The sequence below is a fragment of the Pteropus medius genome, unplaced genomic scaffold, assembly GCF_902729225.1.
Source record: "Pteropus medius unplaced genomic scaffold, Ma_sr-lr_union100, whole genome shotgun sequence".
Taxonomy (NCBI): domain Eukaryota; kingdom Metazoa; phylum Chordata; class Mammalia; order Chiroptera; family Pteropodidae; genus Pteropus; species Pteropus medius.
In genome coordinates, this window is record NW_024351729.1 from 252,819 (window position 1) to 269,681 (window position 16,863).

At 40.1% G+C, this 16,863-nt stretch overlaps 1 protein-coding gene across 7 annotated transcripts; it reads left to right on the forward strand.

Moving 5' to 3' along the window:
• Positions 1-4,683: 4,683 nt before the first annotated feature.
• On the forward strand, positions 4,684-16,405 carry ZSCAN21 (zinc finger and SCAN domain containing 21). 7 transcript variants are annotated; one of them, XM_039844171.1, is made up of 5 exons: positions 4,753-4,831; positions 8,876-9,007; positions 12,564-13,041; positions 13,312-13,501; positions 15,146-16,405. In XM_039844171.1, exons 3-5 carry the CDS (start codon positions 12,658-12,660, stop codon positions 15,982-15,984), a joined length of 1,413 nt encoding a protein of 470 aa, XP_039700105.1. In that variant the 5' UTR covers positions 4,753-4,831; positions 8,876-9,007; positions 12,564-12,657; the 3' UTR covers positions 15,985-16,405. The 7 variants fall into 7 exon arrangements, with proteins under 7 accessions (XP_039700111.1, XP_039700104.1, XP_039700105.1 ...); XM_039844173.1 differs by lacking the exon at positions 8,876-9,007 and adding an exon at positions 5,489-5,513 and having other exon boundaries at positions 4,786-4,831; XM_039844174.1 differs by lacking the exon at positions 8,876-9,007 and adding an exon at positions 6,195-6,358 and having other exon boundaries at positions 4,815-4,831.
• The last annotated feature ends 458 nt before the right edge of the window (positions 16,406-16,863 follow it).

The window sequence follows — 16,863 nt, forward strand, 5'->3', positions numbered from 1 at the left end:
CAGATGTGGAAACAGGACTGAAAAGTGGTTTACCCATTAAGTAGCAGAGCTAGATTTTAAAACCAGGTGTTTCTGACTCCAGCAACCAGATTCTTTACTTTGTCATCCCTTGTGCTCCTTTATGAGTCCAATCATTTTGCCACCTTCATGCATCACTTACATCATTCCACAACTACATTTCTGGAGCTGCCTGGCATAATGGTTAAGCACATGGGCATCAGAGCCAGTTTACCTAGGATCAAATTCTTTATCTACCACTTACTTCCTATGTCTTAGTTTCCTCATCTGCAAAATGGGCATAGAGTTATTATAAGCATTAAATAAGCCATTACATGTAAAGCATCTATAATAGTGCCTGACGTAAGTGTTTCAAAAATATTAGCTATTATTTCCTCATGGGCTTCTAGCTCTTTCCTGAATATTCACTTACCCCTCACTAAAGTCTCCCTTTTTAAAGTGAAACATGCTGGCAGTGTCCTCTATCCCATGAGTACCTAAAACACGCAACCTTGAAATCAGGTCTTTGTGAAAACTGAGGACCCAGGCTCTGGGCCCATTTTAATCCCAGATGGAATGGACAGAATTTCATATGGCCTCTGTGATTCTCTCAAATTGTCCCTTTGTTAGTAGTTAACTACCACTGCCTGCCTCAGATGTCATCCATCCCTGATTCTTGAACAAAGGAGCTGTTAGTCTGACTCCACCCTACCTGGGTTATCTGTCATTGTATGCCCTGCATTTGGTTCTGGATTCCACATTTTAAAGAAGAGACAGACCAACTGCAGAATGGTAAAAGCAAAACCACCTCATGTGTACAATCAAGAGTTTTGCTTGGTGAGGAGAAAACTCACTGGGAACTTGGTCTCTGCCATCAAAGATGTAAAGGACTCTCATCTGAAGAGGATTTCAGTTTGTCCTGCTTGACTCCAAGAAATAAAACTAAATCCCTTTCAACAAACATTATTGTCAGGCCACATGCTGTTAAGAATGAAAAAAAGAAAGAGACATAGCAGTGCGTAAGGCAGATAAGTAAAGCCAGCTCTGCCTAACCACTAGCAGGACTTTGGGCAAATTAGAAAAAGGCACCCCTTCCTCAGGACACTTGACTACCTTCTGCTGACAAGTTGTGATTTCCTATACAATTTCCTGATAATTCCCTGATAAGATGAATGATGGCACAAGTTGCACAACAAGGAGTGGCCCTTGTAGAAACCACTGGAAAAGAAAAAACCTTGCAGAGCCAGCCAGAGCAGGTGCCTGCATCCGTTCAGGCATTCAGGTATGGCTGGGGACACTCAGGGGTCCTGGGCAGGAAAGGATCTTGCATGGGGAAGGACTGGGCAGATATCCTTTGTGATCTCCTTATACTGAGATTATGCAAATTTTTCCTGAGTTCTTCCACAAACAAGGGGTAACAAGCCAGTAACCTCCTCTTGTGAAAGTCTTGGCAGGAAATTTTACCCTGTCTTATTAAGGAGAAGGCAGGTGGCCCTCACCAGGGAGGACAAAATGGAAAAAAGGACCTATGATAGGTAGAGCCACATCTATCCCTTGGGATGGGGGGCTGACATTAAAACAAAGGAGATCAAAAATAATATTGTAGCAAGTTTTGAAGATTAAAAATCCCTTACTATTGGTATAGCTAGTTATAAAGCTGACTCTCACATGATCCAAATGCTTTAGAGTTGCCAGAGCAGCTATTATTATATCTATTTTCCACATAATCAGGTTGCATAGCCACATCTCCCAAGGCTCATTAGCAACAGAGCTCCAGCGCTAAGCTGTGGGGCTATCTAACCACACCACTTTTATTCTCTTTTCCTTTCTGTTTCTTTAGAAAATATCTTTGCAGCTTCCCAACATGCTGTATGTGGAGACTCCTTACAGGAAGAAAAAAAGGAAGTTTTCAGAGCTGCAATAGATAAGAAGCTTACCCAGCTTTGTTCTAAGGGAAATCAAGGTTTGATCCCCCTCTACTGGCCAACCACAGCGATGGCAGCAAAAATAGATGGCAAGAAGGAGCGAGAAGATTCAGAAAGCAACCATTTTAGAGAGAACTATGACCACCCTGATGGAAAAGGAAAGAGGAAACCAAGGCCTACAAAAACCGTTGGTAGCTCTTCCCTTTCCAGATTTCTGCTACAAAGGGCAAAGAATCCTTTTTCAAGTTAGATGAAAAAGAGAATTTTTAAAGAGTTTAAGCCAAAACTGATGACAGTTGCCAGAGAGCAAGATCTCAAATGCTTTGGAGAATGACAGTTTTTAATTCCTTTAATGCATTTGGAATTGAGGGAATTTAAAGAAGATTACATGAAGGTGGGAGAAAGCAAAGTGGGGATTGGTTAGGATAGTTAAGATTATGCTCACTTGAGGGTGGTTACGCCCTCGAGGGATATTACTTCTAGCATTTCAAAGTTGTTATTAACCTAGATGAACAAGAACAATGGACAGTGCTGGCCTAAAAACCTTCTCACTGAAGAAGTTACAGGCCTGGGCTGTAACTACCCACCCCGACTTGCCCAGTTAAGAATTTATGATCAGACTATCCTATGTGGTTACTTTCTGTAGAACCCCTTTTTCATCCATAATGTCTGCCAAGAACTGCATATATTTTTCCTTTTTCAATTTTTTCTTGTGCCTTAACACAATGGCTGACACACTATAGGTTCTTGGCGATTGTTGAATTAATTCATTGGAAGAATATGAGGTTCTTGGAAGTCAAAACCGTTCTGAAGAGGAAATGCAGGTGACACATCACACACAGTGATCTACCATTACATTGGCTAACTTTTCCTTTGTTCTTTCCTGGTTTTATCATGTGGTCATTGATATATTAATGGAAGAGAATAATGGATCACCCTGAGTTAACTTGTTTTAATATAATATGTTGTGGATGGACAGCATCTTGATCTTTCTAATGATATCTTTAAAAATCTGTTGAGATATAGTAAAGACACAGAATTGAATTAGATAATCTAGATTCTACTGTCGGCTCTACTACTAATTAGCTAACTAGTGTACCTCAGATCTGACTTCTCCAGGCATTGGTTTTTAAATCTGAAAACAAGAGCTTATCCAGATTGTCCTTAAGGTTTCTTTTGGTGTTAATATTTTGCAACTCTAGACCCCCTTTGCTTTAGGAAGAACAATGGGCTTGGAATTGGACGGATTGCTTCAAGCCCCAGCATCACAACTCACTGGTTGCATGACTAGGCAAAAGATCTTTTGACTAAGAGGCTGAAAGAGCGCTACCAAAACAACAACACATGTGGCTAATGGAACAGATGCAGGTTTCCTGGTTTTTCCCTCAGCCCTACTTATTGTTCCTTTTAACCATTTCTTCTTTCTCTAGCCTAATGAAGAGGCAGCATAGTGCTTAAAATCATAGGCTTTGGAGAAAAAGAGCCAGGTTCAAATCTTGACTTTCCCACATATCAGTTATATGACACTAGATAAATTCCTTACCTTTCTGAGCCCGTTTCCTAATCTATAGAATATATTTTACTATTTCACAGGGGTAAGCATTCTTAGGATTATAGTATTTCATAGGATTGATATAATGAAGATAAATGTGTGTAGATTGTTTCCAAAAATAGTCAAATCATCTCCCACCCCACATACTCTTTTGCTATTTGACCAAGATAGAGTGTTTTTCTTCCCCTTGAATCTGGCCCAGTGACCTGTTTTAACAATAGAATGTGGTGGAAATGTTGCTATGCAACTTCCAAGGCTGGTCCCTAAACACCTATGAGTCCCATTTTGATGCCTTAAAATGCTCCTTTTGGGGAAACCAGTCATCATGCCTGAGAAAGCCCAATAAGCCATGCCAACAGACTAACACGGAAGAGTATCAAGGACCCAGGCCAACATCCCAGCTGAGTTCATCTGTGGGCCAGCACCGACTGCCAGCCATCCCAGCTCCCCAGTTGACACCACAGGAAGCAGAACAAACCCCAATTCAGACTCGTTAAGATAATGTGAGAAATAATAATTGTTGTGTTAAGGCACTAAGGTTTTTTGTTTGTTTTTTAATGCAGCAATAAAGAATTGCAACCAAATGCTTAAAACATAGTACCTGGCCCATAGTAAGTACTCAAAGGAGGTGTGTAGAGGGAGTGGTAATGAAGGAGTGTTGTAAAAAGTTTTCCCTCTATTAAGGGGAAACTAATAGGAATTTGGAGCAAGCTGTAGGAAGATTTTTTGGGTCGTTTAACCCAAAAAAATTCATTCCGCGAAACTCCTGTCATCCCCATCCCCAGGGCTCAACTTCTTCAAAACAGCACAATACGATGCAGAAAGTGGCCATTTTTGAGCTACTCTTTCTTGAGAAGGTCCTTCCTTGCATTGACCTTTTCACATCAGTTCCATTCATTGGTCTTCTGGGGTTCCATAATACAAATTTCTTTTTCAAATGATAGCATTTTACATATTTGAAAACTAAGACTGCTTTATCCCTCATTCTCCCTCATCTTTTCCTACCCAAGTTATAAAAAAAAAAAAAAAAACCTCCAGATTCTCTGAGGTCAAATGGTATGGTGTTCAGACCTCATACCTCCCGATTTGCTCATTTCTCGGACCTTTCTTAGTGAAAAATAAGAAGGAAAGAGAACACGATCCTCGCCCCTTCACGTTGGGGGTGATTCTGCTCGCCTGATAAGGACCTCAATCTCCCACGCACCCCAAACAGAGGTGACAAGAAGACCTCCGAATCCCTAGAGGGGCCGCTGCGGCCGCGCACAACTGTCCGCGGGCGGGATTATGACGCACTTCCGGCTGCGCTGGCCTCGGTGCGCGTCGAGGTGTCTCAGCCCGCGAGCGGCTCTGACTCACGGTGAGCCTCCTGATCTCCCAGTTAGGTTGGTGGGAGACAGAGGGAACCTCGGCCAAAAGGGTTCGGGGAGGGAGGAGTGGGTGTACCACCTGTGGCCTCCGAGGACCACCCCTTTCCTCAGACCCGTCCTGGAAGAGCTGTGGGGAGGAGCCCCGCATCTCTGCCCAGCCCCAGATGGTGGAGGCGCTTGCTCCTTGGAAAGTATTTTCCTCCCCCAAGGGCTTTAACAAATGAAACTTTGTTTCGTGTTTCAGAGCAGTTTTTTTGTGTGTGCGCTGCCTGAGCCAAGCCATCAGTCTGATCTGGGCTGCCATCTCTTTTTCCCTAGCTCTCAACTGGAGGTCCGAACTCAGGGCTAATTGGTGGAACACGCCCAAGGGGGTTGGAGACCTCTTGTTAGAAAACGAACCTCGTTAGAAATCCAGGATCCTATCTGATTCAAGGGAGGGAATAGTCCTACTGGGCTTTGTTCAGGTTAGAAAGCATACAAATAACGGGGATCTGCTCAAGTTCGGAAACAACATTAGAGGACCGTTAATAGAGTTTGTCAAGAGAAAGGTGATCTGGTGGGCGGGGTACTTGGAAACCTATGTTATACAAGGAAGAGTTGAAACAACTGTGGAAAAGATTTAAGTGATAAGATGATTGTTTTTTCAGGAATTGGAAAGCTACTGCGGAGAAAGTAAGTATTGATGTAGGGCTGAGCTAGGATCCGTGACGTTAGAAGATAAAAAGTTATGCACAATTTGGTTCGGTCTAAAGAAGACCTCTAACAGAACTAACAGAATTCTGTGCCTCAAGAATTATCAAATTTGCCTGCCTAGGAGTTTTCAGGTACAGACTGAGTGTTTTAAAGGCATTCTAGCATCAGTTGGTAAGTCCCATTAACTTACTAGAATCTATGATAATTTGATACATTGATGCTTCGTCTTGTTAATGAATTTGAGGCACCTTTATAAGAGCATATAAGCTTTGGGAAATTGGTATAAAAGGGGAAAAAACTTGGAACAGAATAAAGGCCTTTTGCTAGTAGTAGACCATGAGCGTTTGCTTGATGGATCTCTTTATCTTAACATTCTAAATAGCCTTTAAAAAGTAGTTTACTGTGGTTAGTAATGTAAGTTAGTAATGAAGCCTCCATTTTCTATCCACATGCTTTTGATGAGCACTTTATTAAGAAAAATTCAGAAGCCAAGACCTAGAGGGTATCCCTAAATGTACCTTTAGACAAATGTAACATGGCCAAATGTGAAATTACTGATTTCCTTCAGGGGAAAAAAGAATCAAGGCAGAGCATTATCAGATTTGTTTTTTAATCTTTGCCAGTCTGAGAGATTGAAGCATTTCTTTTATTATAATGAAGGTTGAGCATCTTTTCATGGATTAATTACTGAGCTGAGACTTGAAAGATAAGTAGAAGCCTGCTATGAGAATTGGTCGCTGATTGAGCATAGGAAATGAGAAGGGAAGTGGTGACTGAATGGAGAAGCAGAGGCCAGATTGGGATTTGTTTGCCATCCAAAGAAGTTAAGTGATTTCAGACACCTGGGTTTTGTGAGCAGATTGGTGTTTTAAAACTCTGCAGATAGCCTTTGAGCTTGTGGAGATAGAATTGCTAAACTGGAAAATGGCCTATGTGATTTCAAAGGATGAAGGGATGCTGTCATTATGTTGCCAGCAAGTTCAAAGCTAAAAATATTAGATAAAAATAGTTTTTGTGTTATGATTGTAATAGATCTGCTAGAAACAATTTCATTAGGCCAATATTCTGACAATTATTAGGAGAGCGAGAAATTCACTATTCTTCCTAGAGACAAGGCATGTGTCTCTTAAAAATTAATCATAAAAGAAAAAGGCTTCACAGCTTTTTTAAATGTCTAGGAATGGTCTGCTTCAACATCATGTGTTGTTGAAGTTAACAGCTATATTTCTCTTTACTTCCTCTGCATAATAGACAGCATTTACCAAAACTGCTTGTTTGCCTCAACACTCCTTATTTTTTATTTAACCCATTTCCCATTTGCCCCAAGAATATTCACTGGCAGTGCTTGTAGCAGCAACGTTTACCCTGAAATAATTCACAGATTACAGTCCTAACTTTACCCCCAGAGTTTGCCTTGAAATATCTTACTTTTATTATTATTTTCACATCGCTCTAGTATATCAATAGTCTTTGGAAACAAATGACATCATTCTATTTATAGCATTCTGTTTTTAGTAGTGGCCTTTCCACTTACAAACTATAGTAATTTTCGATCACTGAAAATGTCAAATCCTAGAAAGCGTAGCATTCTTACTCATGATGTTCAGTTAACACTGGCAGCGAGCTGCACTTTTTTTCTAAATGGGAAAAGGGTTAAACAAACATTTGAGAACAGTTTTAGAGTTATAAAATAGCTCAAAGATAATACAGTGAGTCCCTAACTACCTCTCACCCAATATCCCTTATTTTTAACATTATTGCTTACGTTCGTCACAACTAAGGAACCAACATTGGTACATTATGATTAAGCTCCACAGTTTATTCGAATTTTACTAGTTTTTCCCTAATGTCCTTTTTCTGTTTCAGGATTCCATTTAGGATACCACATTACATTAGTCTTAATGTCTACTTAGTGTCCTCTGGTTAGTGACATTTTCTCAGCCTTTCCTTGTTTTTTATGACCTTGACAATTTTGAGGACCACTGGTCAGTTATTTTGTAAAATGTCCGTCAATTTGAGTTTGTCTGATGTTTTTCTCATGGTTCGGCCAGGGTTATGGTTCTTGAGGAGGTAGACCACAGAGATGAAGTACTTTTATCATTATATATCAGGGCACTTTATCAGTGGCGATGTTAATCTTTTTTAAATTGATTTTTTTTAGGTAGCATTGGTTAATAACATAAGTTTCAGGTGTACATTATAGTTCAGTATCTGTACATTATTGTATACTCCCCCACGAAAAGTCTAGTCTCCATTCCATTACCATATATTTGACCCCGTTTCTCCATTTTGCCCTTACTCCTCTGATAACTACCATTTTGATGTTTCTGTCTCTGAGTTTTTATTTGTTACTTTTGTGTTTTGTATTCCTTGAGTGAAATCTATGGTTCTTGTCCTTTTCTATCTTAGCTCAATACCCTCAAGATCCATCCATGTTATTGCAGATGGCAGTATCTCATTTATTTTTTTTATGGTAGAATAGTATTTCAGAGAGAAAAAGAGAGAGTGTGTGGGTGTGGATGCGTGTGCGTGTGTGTGTGTGGTGTGTGTGGTGTGTACCGTGATGATGTTAATCTTGATCAACTGGCTGAGATAGTGTTTGTTTCTCCACTGTAGTTACTTTCTCCCAGCCCCTTTCTATACTCTTTGGAAGCAAGTCAGTAAGTGCAGCCTATACTCAAAGGGTGTGGAGTTAAGTACCACCTTCTTGAGGGGAGAGTATCTACATAAATTATTTAGAAAAATTCTGTATGGGAGATTTGTCATTTCTTCTCTATGTAGCCACCTTTTTTTTTTTTTTTAACCTCAGTATGGGCTTATGGATATTTATTTTACACTTAGAGTTATAATCCAGTACTACAGTATTTATTTTGTTGCTCAAATTATTTCATCTGTGGCCATTGGGAGCTTTTATATGTTAGATACTGTGTCCCTTTGACATGCCTCACTAGTGTTTTGTTTGTTTTTTGTTTCTTCAAACACTTTCTGGCATTACAAGATGCCCCAGGCTCATCTTGTGTATTCCCCAACCTTGGAATCATCCATTTTTCCATTTCTAGTTCTTTTTAGGGGAGAATGATATTTAGAAACCGAGATCTGGGCACTGAATGTGCTGATTGCTTCTAGACCTTCACAGCATACAGAGCTAGGAAATAAGTGTCTGTATACTAACCTATGTACATACTCTGTATCAGTCTCATATTACACTAAACATGAGTTCATACTTCCATATCTTTTAACTTAAATTTGTATCGGTAGTATTTTTTAAAACCCAATTTTATAGTTTTTACTCTTTAAGGGTAACCCCAAAGATCCATGTATCACATTCTTTCTTTCCACAGATATTTGAGCACCTGCAAAGTACTAGGCATATTCTAGATGTTTGGAATATTACAGTGAACAAAACAGATGAAAGTTCCTGCCCTCAAGAGCTGATATTCAGGGAAGGAGACAGACAGTTTTTTTAAAAAAAGGTAAAATATATAATATTTGTATGGTGGTAAATGATGTAGAGGAAAAGGATAGGAGGATAAGGAGTTCTGGAGTGAGGGAGGGTAGTGTGCAGTTTAAAACTGTGGTCAGGGTGCCTCAGCCAAATGATGACATCTGAGTACAGACCTGGAGGAGGTGAGGGAGCCAGTCATGTGTAATCTGGAGAAAGTGTGATCTGCAGGAAGTGTTAGGCAGAGGGAGCGGCATGGACAAAGGCTCTGAGATGGGAGTGTGCCTGGGGTAGAATGAATAAGAGAAGTACAAGATGAGATCAGAGGCAACAGGGGCTGAGATCTTCTGAGGCCTTGCTGGCCATTATGATAACTTAGCTTTTACTCTGTATAACACACAAATGAAGCCTTGAGGTGTGAGTGGAGGAATGATGTGATCTGACTGGTATTTTCACAGGATCATTCTCACTTCTGTGCTAAGAATGGACTGGCGGGGCAAGGGTGGAACCCGTTAGGAGGCTATTGCAGTACCAGTTAGGAACCAGGTAGGAGACTGTCGTTCCAGGCAAGAGGTCATGGTCTGGGATGACAGTGTTGAAGGTAGAGAGAAGTGGTTGAAGTCTATCTCTTGTACGTAAGCTAGCAGGATTTGCTTATGAATCGTATGTAGAGTGTAAAAGAAAGAGGAGTCAGGGATGACCAGGTTTTTGGTCCAAGAAAATAGAACAGTGGAGTTACCATTAACTGAGATGAACAGCTTTGAGGAGAAAGATGAGAAGTGCAGTTTGGGACATATAAAGCTTAAGATGCCATTGGTTGGGCTGGTGGCAATGTCAAGTGTGTAGTTGGTCATATGAGTCTGGGGTTCAAAGGAGAGGTCCAGGCTGAAGATAAATTAGCAATTGTGAGGCTATAGATGGTAATTAAAGCCACATGACTGGATGAAATTTCCAAGGAGAATAAGTACAGCATGGAAGAAAAGGTCCCAGTGCCCAGCCCACCACTTGTTTGTGGTCTTGCTGAGACATGAATTTTAATTGTGAGCACTACAGAACTAATGCACTAGAATGAATCACTTAGCTTGTGAGCCCACCCAGCAGCCTGGCAGCAACATTTAGGGAAACGTTCTTCTTTAATTATAACTATGTACCTGTTTTGCAGAGGCAGTCATGTTATACAGTGGCATGTGTGAGATTGGATTTGCCAAGTTCTGGGAACAGATCCACATGAATGTGATATAGGATACTTTCTGTTTCATGCCATCTATGCTGTATAACTCCTAGTGTCCTGTTGAGTTTCCCAGGTTTGATCCCAGAAGCTGAGCAGCCCAAACAGGTTCCAGTGTCTTTCCTGTTCTTGGGATGCCCTTCTCTGGCTAGAGTGTGAAATTTTGTGACCAGTTATATATTTACTCAGACACAGAGGCCTACTTTTAAGCATTTCTAAGGAATGCTCCCAGCACTGCTACATCTGTTATTTTTAGTTATTTTAAATGCTTTGGGTGCTTTATTTTAGGAGACTAGATGTCAGTCCTTCTCCCCTGGCTCAGTTTTAACATAATCCTGAACTTGGGCACTCCACGCTCTAGCAGTGTATTGTGTGTGTAGGACAGCATTAGCGGGTGGACGGTGCTGATTCTGGTTCACCCAGTCAGAACACCTGTTGGCATCTCAATAGGATGCATCAGAACTGGCACAGTGGAGGGGAATCCGAGTACTGGCATCCCTAGAATTCTGATAATTACTAATAATAACTTTTCATAAAATCAAGGTTATGTACTGAGGTCCTGTTACTAGAATCTCATTTCATATTTTTAAAAATTACCAAAATTGGTTGCAAAAATAAGTGAAGGGAAACAGTCATATATAAAAGACATGTTTTTAATAGATATTCACTAAATGTGTGAATCTAAACACCTAATATAAAAGCTTTAACATAAATGTACATTTGTTGGGGCGGGGGGAGCTTCTGCCTAGGCTGGAATTGCTGCATTTTTGTTTTCCTGGGTTTTGGGGTTTTTTGAAGGCCATGAAATTTGGGCATTAGTAGTAAAACTGTTTTGTCAAAAGACTGCTTATGATCCCTTTAAAGACTTTCTGATTTATAAAAGTAATAATGCCCATTATAGAAAATTTGAAAAATCAAAAATAAGAATTTAAAAAATGAAACGTAGAAATATCACTGTTAATATTTTGTTCTTTTACCTTCATTGTGATTATGTGTGTATTATGGGGTGTGTGTGTGAATATGCATGCTAGAAATTAGCGTACTCAGTTTTTAAATACCTTAGATTTAGATTATCTTCAACTCTTGTTTCCTCATCTTCAGCTTATATAATCCATTTATGCTTCCTTTCTATGGTCTCTACCTTTGTTATCAATATAATTTCATGTAACAAACACCCACATAGATTTTAATCTGCTTGGCTCTTTATTGAGACTGCTGGAGTTTTCCTTCTCTAGATTATCCAAATCCAGGATGGAAGCATCTATGTGACATGAAAGGTGCTGCTTAAAGTTTGAAAACATGCTCAGGAAGGCCAGTCACAGCATGTAAAATCTTACATGAATCTACTAATTCATGTAGTTTTCTTTCAAAATTATTTAATGAGTGTCAGTTATGACAGACTGCTTCTATTATCTGTTTACACATTTATTTTCTGTCTCCCTCACTAACTAGAAAGTTCTGTGAGGGTAGGAGTGTATTTGTCTTATTCGTCATTACAACCCTAGCTCGAGGCCCATAGCAGGTATTCATTAAATGTTGAATGAATGGACTTCACTTTTTTGGTAAATGAAGAAAATAGAAGTAATTATATTTACTGCAGTTGTTTTTGGTATTCTAATGTATCAACTGACTGAATTATTAGAATACTTAAAATTTTAAAGGAAAAATTTATTTTTAAACATTTTTGTTTGTATCATCTATTATGACTTAATTTTTCCCTCAGTAATTTCTTCTCAGTAATACATATATCATCAAAATAAATACTTCTATAAGAATATAGATTACTTTTTAGTCTAATCTCTGTCATTCTGCTTGCCTTTTGGTGAAAGCTAAAGGTAAAAGGCATTTAAAAACTTCAGTATGCCCTATTTCAAATGGGTCAGGTGAAGCTCAAAATTACATCACTAATTATACTCAATCATTTTTAAATTTACTAGTTAATTCCAGCCTCATAACATGATTCCTGATTATGCTGACTAGCCCAGTCATTTGACCAGTAAATTCTGAACGATGACCCTAGAAGTCTTAGGTTTAAACAGACTGCATTTGGCCAGCAGAGAGCCTATCGAAATCTAAGGAGTTCTAAGATTCTGAGACAGTTTTCGGAGCAAAGTTAATTTAAATTTCATTTTTAAATTATGTCATAGTGCCTTTTTTAGGAGAGTGAATACAAAGTAAAATCAAAGTAGGATATCCTGAGCTAACTCCAGAGAAATTTTGAACAGTAATTTTTATGTGATAGTTTTATGATGGCCATGATTTCCATAATTGCGTGTGCTAAAGATGTGGCTGTAAACACCCGCTCCCCCACTCCCATTTTTTTTCTTTGGGTAATTTTATGTTAACTGTATTTTCTTAGGTTTAACCTATAGCTAAAGAACCAGAAACCCAAAAGAACCAATATTTCTGCTACACAGAGTCCCATCTTTAGTGAGGCTGTTTCTGGAGTCCATATGATGACCAAGGTACTGGGCATGGCCACAGGTCTGGGCCCTAGGCCTCCACAGGAGCAGGTGGGGCTGAAAATCGGGGAGGAGAAAGAGAAATGCTTTCCTAGCTTGGAGATGTTCCGCCAGCGCTTCAGGCAGTTTGGGTACCATGACACACCTGGACCCCGGGAAGCCCTGAGCCAGCTCCGGGTGCTCTGCTGTGAGTGGCTGAGGCCTGAGATCCATACCAAGGAGCAGATCCTGGAGCTACTCGTGCTGGAACAGTTCCTGACCATCCTGCCCCGGGAGCTGCAGGCCTGGGTGCAGGAGCATTGTCCAGAGAGTGCTGAAGAGGCTGTCACTCTCCTGGAAGATCTGGAACAAGAACTGGATGAACCAGGACAGCAGGTAGGCTGCAGGAAATTTTTTTGAACCGTGAGATTGGGAGCATAGCATTCCAGGCAGGAGTGGTTTGTCCATATAATAATAGCTGAATGGAAGTTTTTACTGAGTTAGATCATGTTTCCTCCTATTTTTTCCCTACTATCCTATACTAACTTTAGCCTTAATTAAATCGGAGGGTGTTTTTCTTTTCTCTTTCCTAGAGATTCTACATAGCTCTCCTGAGATTTTCTTTTATTCTAGTTCTTAAACCTAGCCATTCCTCATTGTCTCTAGGTCTCACCACCTCCAAATAAACATAAACAAGTGTGGGCGATGTCCTCTTCAGGAACAGCAAAGGAATCCCTGAGCAGCACACAACCACAGTCTGTGGAGACCAGTCCCAAATACGAATCTTGGGGACCACTATACATCCAAGAGACTGGCGAAGAACAGGATTTCACTCCTGAGCTGAGACAGATTCAAGGTGGGAACCATCTGTCAGGCCCCAGTCAGTACCCCAGGCCTTTGTGTTTGAAGAAACAGACTAATTCTGATTACTGGTTATGAGACAATCCCGTAGAGCAGCGGTCCCCAACCTTTTTGGCACCAGGACCGTTGCTCCTATGTGAATCTAATGCCTGATGATCTGAGGCGGTGTTGCTAGTGCTAGGGAGCGGCTACAAATACAGATGAAGCTTCGTTCCCTTGCCTGCAGCTCACCTCCTGATCTGTGGCCTGGTTCCTAACAGGCCACACACCGGTACTCGTCCGTGGCCCAGGGTTGGGGATCCTTGATCTAGATTGACTTGACTGTTTTGGCCGACTAGACAGAATGAGTTCTCAGTCCTCCCTCAGGTGTGTCTCAGTCAGTCCTAGTGTGAGAACAGATGACACACTATAAAAAGGACAGCTGAAGTGAACTTAATAAAGGGACTGATTAAGGAGGTGTGGACAGGCTGAATAAACTAATAAGAGATGGTGCTTGTTCCTTTGTTAATAATTTAGTGAACTGGTTATAATCAGCCTTGGATTATGCAGAAATGGTCCCTGGTAAATTCTTTTTCTGCCTCATTTGGCTATTTAAAGTTTTTAACTTTTACTAAGTTACTTATTTTCCACACATAGTTCATGGCAACTTAAAGGGAAGTCTGTATGAGTAGCCAAGTGATTGCTCATCATGGAGAGTGAAAGGGATTTTAACTCCTGCTGCTGGTCACCAGCAGACAGCAAATAGCAGGTGAGCCTGGAAGCAGCTGAGTGGTTACTGCTGGCAGAGGAAGGAATTAGAAGGTCAGTTAGAGAGAGACAAGGAAAAGAGGGGTGAGAGAAAAGTACCTTGTCAGTTAGGGTTTCTGTACTCATGGAGGGACGACCTTGCTTAAACAGAGCCCATTTTTCAGAGGGAACTTACTTACTTTTTCTATGTATGTGAGTGGTTAGATGGACTTTTAGAAGTGTGACTGCCTAGTGAAATGTTCTAAAAAGGTATACTACCTCGATCTGATTTCAACAGTGTTACTTTATAATGAAAAGAATTACAAGATAAAGCCAATACAGGTTAAGTGCTAAGAGTTGAACCCTGGTGGGGGGTTAAGTACTTTCATTCAAATTAATAAGGATCTGGGACTAGAATTATTATAAATGGACTGAATGTTCTCTTTCATTGCTTTTATATTCAGCTTCTATGAGCATATAGATTTTTGTGAGTTTGCCATTAGTCTCTTCTCACATAATTATCCTTTTTATTTTCCTTAATCAAAGACCCTTCATCAATCTTTCTTACTTGTTTCCTTCTGCCTGAGCATTAACCATGTCCTTGCAGCTATCCCAGTATGCTTGGTTTTGCCTTATTACCCTCTATATATGAAGTTCTTCTCCTAGCAGAAAAAGCAATGTACTCATCATACCCTAATAGCTTCTGGTAGGGGGCTTGTGTGGAAGTCTGACATTGTAAACTAGATTTGATGATGACTTATATGTATTATTCTGATATTATGAGCTCTCATCGAGCAATATGTAGGCAGCCTTCAAAACCCATCAGTGTCACCTGATCATTCTGTTTGTCTTTTAACACTTTCTTCTCAGAACAGAATACAACTGACATGTCTTATTCTACTTACTGTTTCAGATTGTAAATCGAACACCCAGAATGAGGAATCAACAGATATGCAGAAAAGTTCTGAAGAGTCTCATGCAGAAGAATTCAAAAAGGATATTATCCCCATGATTATTACTAATAAATGTGAGGCCAGGTTAGAAAAGCAGTGGGAAAACCTTGAAGAAGAAAGAGGAATAAAAACCCCTGTTGTAGACAAAGGTTCTAAGAAAGGTAGAGAATTAATGCCTATTAAACCTGCCCCTGGAGAGAGACGTTACATATGTGCTGAGTGTGGAAAAGCCTTTAGTAATAGCTCAAATCTTACTAAACACCGGAGAACACACACTGGGGAGAAACCATATGTGTGCACCAAATGTGGGAAAGCATTCAGCCACAGCTCAAACCTTACCCTTCATTACAGAACACACTTGGTGGATCGGCCCTATGACTGTAAGTGTGGAAAAGCCTTTGGTCAGAGCTCAGACCTCCTTAAACACCAGCGAATGCACACTGAAGAGGCACCATATCAGTGTAAAGATTGTGGAAAAGCCTTCAGTGGTAAAGGCAGCCTCATTCGACACTATCGCATACACACTGGGGAGAAACCTTATCAGTGTAATGAATGTGGGAAGAGCTTTAGTCAGCATGCAGGTCTTAGTTCTCATCAGCGACTCCACACTGGAGAGAAGCCGTATAAATGTAAGGAGTGTGGGAAAGCTTTCAACCACAGCTCCAATTTTAATAAACATCATAGAATCCATACTGGGGAAAAGCCCTATTGGTGTAATAATTGTGGAAAAACCTTCTGTAGTAAGTCAAATCTTTCCAAACATCAGAGAGTCCATACTGGAGAGGGAGAAGTACTTTAACCGTCAAAATATGCTCTCTTAGTTCTTTTTGTTTTTTTAACTTTAGAACATTAATGCTAGAGAGAAGCCCAGTGATTACAATATAAACTCCAGTGGTAGATTATGCTTTACTCAACATCAAGGGCTCAAGCAATGGCACGGTAGGAGGCAGGCCCTGGAGGGTGTCAGTGGATTCCGCACTCCCCAGTTTAACTGGAGCAGGGTCCTCTCACCACACATCAGGTCCCACAAACCATGCCAGCATTGCCTTTTGTATAGTTAAACTTATGTGTATGTAGTATAATTATGGAGGAAACATTACACTAACAAGAATTATGATTTGTAAAGATTTGAGCCATGTTGAACACAATCTGATTCCGAATAAATTTATAACATCTTGTAATGCTTCAGGACTGTCATAATAAATGGTGTGTTTATTGAACACTGTTCTAGAGACAAAACTATACTGGTATAGCTTTTGGAAAAATTGGATTTGGGGTAAATAGAACATTTAGCACTTGTGAATATGTGTATTAGGAAATTGCAGTAGACTGTAGAGTAGCTGCATCTTGTTCATCGTTCAACATTTTGTCAGCTTCATCTGCATTGTGGTTGTGGATATTTCTGCCAAAGTCTGGAAATCTGACTCTCCCTGAGTTTTCTTTTTCTAAACTCCAGGAGGCAATAATATACAATTTGATTACTTTAAATCAATCCCAACTCTTTTCTGTCTGCACTCTCTTTGATTTCTTAAGATACTTCTCTATATATACATTGTAAACTCTTGGCCAATTGTTCTTTTTGTTACCTAGAAACCCAACTTCTTCACTCCTTCCTATCAATTGCTTCTCTTCATATTATGAGTTTTTTCACTTCTGTTTAGTAGTCACTAAAATACCT

Excerpts from the sequence above, each read along its gene's own strand:
- ZSCAN21 (XM_039844177.1), top strand. The coding sequence starts at position 12,658 with ATGATGACCAAGGTACTGGGCATGGCCACAGGTCTGGGCCCTAGGCCT. Across the intron at positions 13,042-13,311 it reads TGGATGAACCAGGACAGCAG|GTCTCACCACCTCCAAATAA; the intron begins GTAGGCTGCAGG and ends CATTGTCTCTAG. Across the intron at positions 13,502-15,145 it reads TGAGCTGAGACAGATTCAAG|ATTGTAAATCGAACACCCAG; the intron begins GTGGGAACCATC and ends TTACTGTTTCAG.